The sequence below is a fragment of the Salmo salar genome, chromosome ssa01 (genome assembly GCF_905237065.1).
Source record: "Salmo salar chromosome ssa01, Ssal_v3.1, whole genome shotgun sequence".
In the NCBI taxonomy this organism is placed as follows: Eukaryota; Metazoa; Chordata; class Actinopteri; order Salmoniformes; family Salmonidae; genus Salmo; species Salmo salar.
This window is the reverse complement of record NC_059442.1, coordinates 126783540-126789865: the sequence shown is the minus strand read 5'-3', so window position 1 is coordinate 126789865 and position 6326 is coordinate 126783540. Positions and strand designations below refer to the sequence as shown.

Genomic DNA, 6326 nt, shown 5'->3' with positions numbered 1-6326 from the left:
CGTACGAAGTCTGCCTCTGTGAAGATGTCCTTCTCCAAAGGCCAAAGCCCACTGGCCCGGAAGCCCTCCACTCCTCTCTCCACAGTGGCCACCTTGTTATAGATCTTTGTGAAGAGTCTAGCCATTTGGTATATACATATCCTTTTCCCAGGATGCATCGTCATCCACTGATCTGCTGCCCTGTTGTAAAAGGCCATCAGACCCTTGAAAACAGTACGGTCTAACGGCTGCATCTTGTGGCTGCAGTGGGGTGGCACAGTGATGAGAATCAGACCCTGGCCTCTTGCTGTCAGAACAGCCTCCAGGGTCTTATGGGAGTGGTGCCCATCGAGGATGAGGATGTGGGGTTCCTCAGGGGTGCAACCAACACTGTGGATGAAGTGGTGGAGCCAGTCGACAACGATGGTACGGTCGACTCAGCCTGCGTCACTCACCCTTCCAACGGACCCTGGAGGTGCTCCAACCAGCAGCTGTTCGTTCATCCTCTTCCGGGGGAAGATGAAGAGGGGCAGTACGTACTGCCTCGCTGCACTGATAGCACAAATTACTGTGACTGTGAAGCCACTCTCTGCGCTGGTCAACCATGCAACCTGTTTTGTTCCCTTGGTGGCCACCACAGGCAACAGTTTCTGGACGTTTTGTATTCCCGTCTCATCCATGTTCCAAATCTTTGTTGGCCCGACATCCCTGATGCTGTTTAAAACGTCCTTGTAGGCCGTAAAAAACTGGTCAACCTTAAGCTTATTAAAGCCCACGGCCCTCGCAAGACTGGTTGCTTGCAATACTCAAACGGACAGTTGAGGGATGCACTTCATTAAGCATCTGAACCAGTCCACCCATGCATACCCCTTTCCATTGATGAACCTGTGCTTGATTCCCATCCTATCTGCCAGATCAAAGGCGAGTCATCTCACGTCCCATGATGCAATTGACGAGGTCACTTTCATACGTGGAAGAGAAGACTGGCACCCCACCCACTCCTTTCCTCTGTGGTGCCGTAGGGTTCTTGGTAGAATGTTAAACACCCTGGCAGCCCCCTTTAAGGTCTATTGCCTTCAGGACATGCTGTATCACCCCAGAGACATAGCTTCCATGGTCTGTCTTCTTCTTGTATGTTCACATCTGAAAATAAAAACATGAAATTATATTCATAACTGTAAGGAACTGACCCTTAACCTAAGCCCCGACCACAAATCTAACAGATGGCCCCTAACCCAAAATCCTCCCTAACCCTAACCCCTAATATAACAGATGGCCCCTAACCACCACACACAGGACTGTGTACCTCAAGACAAGTCAGTTTCTTTCAAACCACCTGACTCAAAGTATTATTAACCCACAGGGGGAGAGGTGCCAATTTAAAAGCTCTCTCTTAAAAACGTAGTTAGACATCTAGCTATATGACATAAAATGCTGTGTAAAATAGCTAAAAAGCTATAAAGTAAGATTAACTGTAAAGCTATCAGTCACTAGTGGACACATTTACAACTGCAATTAAGTTATATTATATTTTTTATGTATTTTACCTCAGATGATCTTGTAGTAAAGTTGCTAGCTAGCACTGCTAGCAGCTTATGCTAACTAGCATTTACTGCTAGTGAGGTTGCTAGATAGCAGGTTAGCATAAACTAGCACTAACTAAATGTCTAAATGACAGGTAGAAACACATTCATAACCATAAGGAGGTAACTAGCCCCCAGGGGCCAGATTCCCCCTAGTGGGGGGGGTGAATTGCCCCAACACACTCATCCAGCATATTACTACTTTACTCAAAAAGTATCTATATATCTCTAAACAAGTGGATTATTTATCTTAAGGCTTTCCTACTTGTATATTAAAATATATATATATATATATATATATATATATATATATATATATAGATCTAACTTCATTAGAATATAGCTACAACTTTTTCAGAATTTACAAAAGTTAGATCAACTTATCACAAAATCGTTTTGTTGAAATATCTCCAAAAGTTGTGATCACACAGAGGACATTTTTGGGTGAGGGAAATTGCTGGGAAATTGTTGGGGAAATAATTTGGTGACATCTTGTGGTCTTAATGTGAATTACAGGGAGGGGGAGGGGTAGTTACCCCTAGTACCCTAATAATGGTATCAGTGAGAATGACTAAAAATCAATGGGGGCCCTCTGGGGGTCAGGGAACCTGGGCACATGCCCTGCGTGCCTGGTTGGTACTCGGCCATGATTACTACAAGTTTAGATATCTGGCTAGACTAACTACCAATCTAAAAAAAATAGTTAGCTGACATGGCTAATTGAGTGACTGTCAGTGACTGACATAACAAGAGAAAAACTGCTGGTGCACAACCAAATTTTGAAATTGCACCTGTTGTATTCTACTATTCCTACCCTCAATAATTAATTTAGACCCAAATGAGTCGCTTATGCTTGGAATAATCCCTGGAACTGGTCCCGACTACCGGTTATGATTCCTAAAGCATAATATCAAATCTTCTGTATAAATTATATATTTCCATCTGAGTTAAAAGTTCAAGATATACTATATTGATGAGATGTCTTGGCAATGTGTATCTATAAAACCAATACTTTGCATTTAACCTATCAAACAACCTGTGTAGATTATTCCTGATATCTGTGTGCCTTTTCCTCAATTAGTTATTAAAGGACCATAATAACATTGCTACAGTAACTGAGAAAAGTAACACAGCAATGGGACAGATTATTAGAGTATTTACCGAAAGGGGACGTGACCGGTGTTCTCATATTGTGCTGGCAAGCAGGCGATAGGCTCTTCTGTTGATCCTCGTCAGCTGCTATCATGAAACCCCACTGTGCCCATGGCTTGGTGTGCAGTCCGGTACAGAACTCTACCGAATAGTTTACGCCCGTCGGCCAAGCGATTTTGAATGAGACGGCAGAGACCGTCTAATTTACCTTTGATCAGAATTTCGATGCGCGCTATAATTCGATAATTCCAAGGGGAAGATCGGCTCTGCATTCCGTGTCAAATTACGGCGACTAGGCTATCTGTCGCCATTAGGGTAGCCTTCCAATGGTAGGCTACTCGATTGACGGTTTTTAATCATCTTTTTAGGTAGAAGTGTAGTGTAGTTTTAGTCTAATGAGATATACGGTTTGCTGATAGGCTTGGCCACTGTGCTTTCAAGGATACGACAACGACACGTCCAAGGAACAATTGACTCGTGCGAGTGTTGTTCTTTTTTTTAAATCTCTGTCCACGAGTTGAGGAGAAGAAGCCGCAATCATGTTCGAGACGAGAGGGATTCCTTTTATTCTGCTTGACATAGCCTGTTTAATTATCGGTATGTATCTGGTTGACATGACTTGCGTATTATGTTGTTACAGTGTAATGAGTTAACCTTGTTTCCATAATGATATTTTTGGCAATCGCTGTCACGTGCATGCATAGGCTATGGCGTTGGGAGTCCGTGGGTTTGAGATTCGATATTAGCCAGACATTCGGACCTTCAAACTTCAATAACTCGCGAAATAAATGAGGTACATACCTATGGTTAAGCTCTTTACGAAGGCAAAAGTTGTACAACATTGCACAGGTCTTATTTTTATAATCATATGGTAACGGTGTAGGCAGCGTGGCTCACCATCAACGCAACCAGTTAGGGACCGTCGACAAAGTACATGATCACAATATTGAAACGTCAATCGCTCTTCAACCACCTGATTTAGCAACATTTCAGTTGTCCATTATTCCTTACAAAGAGAGGTATGTTGCACACCCGTTGGTTTTGTCATAAAATGATTCTATTAAAGATATATCATTTAATTAAAACAATTCTCACAATTCAATAGCTCCTTGATCATATGACCAAGGCACTTCAAACCAACTATGTATTGCTCAATGGAGAGGGGGACACATTGCACACCCTTTGGTTTTCAAAAAAAACAGCACATATACGATTTTATGTAAATATTTGAAACTTTAGAATTCCAATAGCTGTTAACCCACGTGACTTAGCAACCTCATTTCAACTGTCATTTTACATGCAAATGCCAATATTGAATTATATATTATGCTGTTGTAGTTGGCTATACATTCAGTAACATTTTATGCCTTCACAATGTTCATGGCTAGTGCAGAGAGAAGTTTCATACACAGGTCTGCAGAGATGTTAACCTCTAAAAGTCTAAGCCGTGGGGGGGGGGTTCTACTAAGCTAACACATGGAATTGTTTTAAGATAGCGTAATGATCCATGGTATGACTATTTGATTTCGAATTTTAGGACCCATTTTTAAGTATACTTAAAAAAAATATATATAATAATTTGATAAAATATAGAATTGCCTTTATTACTATAGCCCATAGAAACACGTTGAATAATAGGCTTGGGCGGTATCCAGATTGTCATACCGACCTTGTTCCATACCAGGATATTTGGTAGTACTGGCACTGAACGCAAGGGGCACTATTTTCAAACCCCATAGATCCTCTGTTATCCAAAGGTTAGCATTGCTAACATGTACATTTAAAATCCCATAGAGAATGCTAACTAAATTCTAACTAGCGCATTGCAAGCATTTTATACAGTCTTTGACTTAAAGTATTTGCAGGACAGACACCCCAGTACATAAAGTTATACAAGTAACTCAAAAATGCTACTCATAGTTTGATGCATGCACAAAACAAATATTAGACAGCAAGGCTCTTGATCCATGAGGGGATACTGATCAAGAGCCTTGTTGTTACCAAGCTAAGCTTGATTTTGGAAGTAACTAACCACTTAGCTAGATTGCTAACTAGCTATTAAATTAGCAAACCAATGCACAACAGCAGAGCATTAAGCACAGTTTTGACCATTAACCTAATAAGTATAAGATATCTATACTGAACAAAAATATAAACACAACATGTAAAGTGTTGGTCCCATGTTTCATGAGCTGAAATGAAAAATCACAGAAATGTTAAATGTGCACAAAAATATTTTCTCTCAAATTTAGTGCAGAAATTTGTTTACATCCCTGTTAGTGAGCAATTCTCATTTGCCAAGATAATCCATCCACCTGACAGGTGTGGAATATCAAGATGCTAATTAAAAAGCATTATCAGTACACAGGTGCACCTTGTGCTGGGGACAATAAAAGGCCACTCTAAAATGGGCAGTTTTGTCAAACAGCACTACCACGCATGTCTCAAGTTTTGAGGGAGTGTGCATTTGGTATGCTGACTGCAGGAATGTCCATCAGAGCTGTTGCCAGAGAATTGAATGTTTATTTCTCTGCCATAAACTGCCTTCAACATCGTTTTAGAGAATTTGGCTGTTTGTCCAACCGGTCTCACAACCGCAGACCATGTGTAACGACGCCAGTCCAGGACATACACATCTGGCTTCTTCACCTGCGGAATCATCTGAGATCAGTCACCTGGAGAGCTGATAAAACTGTGGGTTTGCACAACTGAAAAATTTATGCACAAACTGTCAGAAAATGTCTCAGGGAAGCTCATCTGCTTGCTCAACAGGGTCTTGACCTGACTGCATTTTGGCGTCGAAACCGACTTAGTGGGAAATTGCTCACCTTCGATGGTGACTGACATGCTGGAGAAGTGTGCTCTTCACAGATGAATCCCGGTTTCATCTGTGCCTGCAGATGGCAGACAGTGTGTGTGGGCATGTGGTTTGCTGATGTCAACGTTGTGAACAGAGTGCCCCATGGTGGCGGTGGGATTATGGTATGGGCAGGCATAAGCCATGTATAACGAACACAATTGCATTTTATCTATGGCTATGTCATGCCATTCATCACCTCATGTTTTAACATAATGCACAGCCCCATGTCACAAAGATCTGTACACAATTCCTGGAAGCTGAAAATAACCCAGTTCTTCCCTGGCCTGCATATTCATCAGAAATGTCACCCATTGAGCATGTTTGGGATGATCCGGTTCGACAGCATGTTCCAGTGCCTGCCAATATCCAGAAACTTCGACAGTCATTGAAGAGGAGTGTGACAACATTCCACAGGCCACAATTGGCAGCCTGATCAACTCTGCGAAGGAGATATGTTGCGCTGCAATAGGTGGTTACACCAGATACTGATTGGTTATCTGATCCACGTCCCTAAGTATTTTTTTTTTTTAAAGGTATCTGTGACCAACAGATGCATATCTGTATTCTCAGTGATGTGAAATCCATAGATAACGGCCTAATGAAATTATTTCAGTTGATTGATTTCCTTATATGAACTGTAACTCAGTAAAATCTTTGAAGTTGTTGCGTTTATTTTTTTGTTCAGTGTAACTTGCAAACATTTAGTTGTAAATTCCATACGGTAACTAGATCACCTGGTGCATGCTGCACAA

The 6326-nt window shown here is 41.5% G+C and overlaps 1 protein-coding gene across 2 annotated transcripts in view; it reads left to right on the top strand.

Annotated features, from left to right (window-relative positions):
• The first annotated feature begins 2779 nt into the window (after positions 1-2779).
• The window catches only part of LOC106561845 (phospholipid phosphatase 1), a 36056-nt gene continuing 32509 nt past the window's right edge, over positions 2780-6326 (top strand). The window contains exon 1 of one of the 2 annotated variants that reach the window (XM_014126113.2): positions 2780-3311. In XM_014126113.2, the coding sequence (XP_013981588.1) occupies positions 3254-3311 (58 nt within the window). In that variant the 5' untranslated portion in view covers positions 2780-3253. The remainder of the gene's footprint in view (positions 3312-6326) is intronic. The other variant, XM_014126118.2, reaches the window with a different exon arrangement.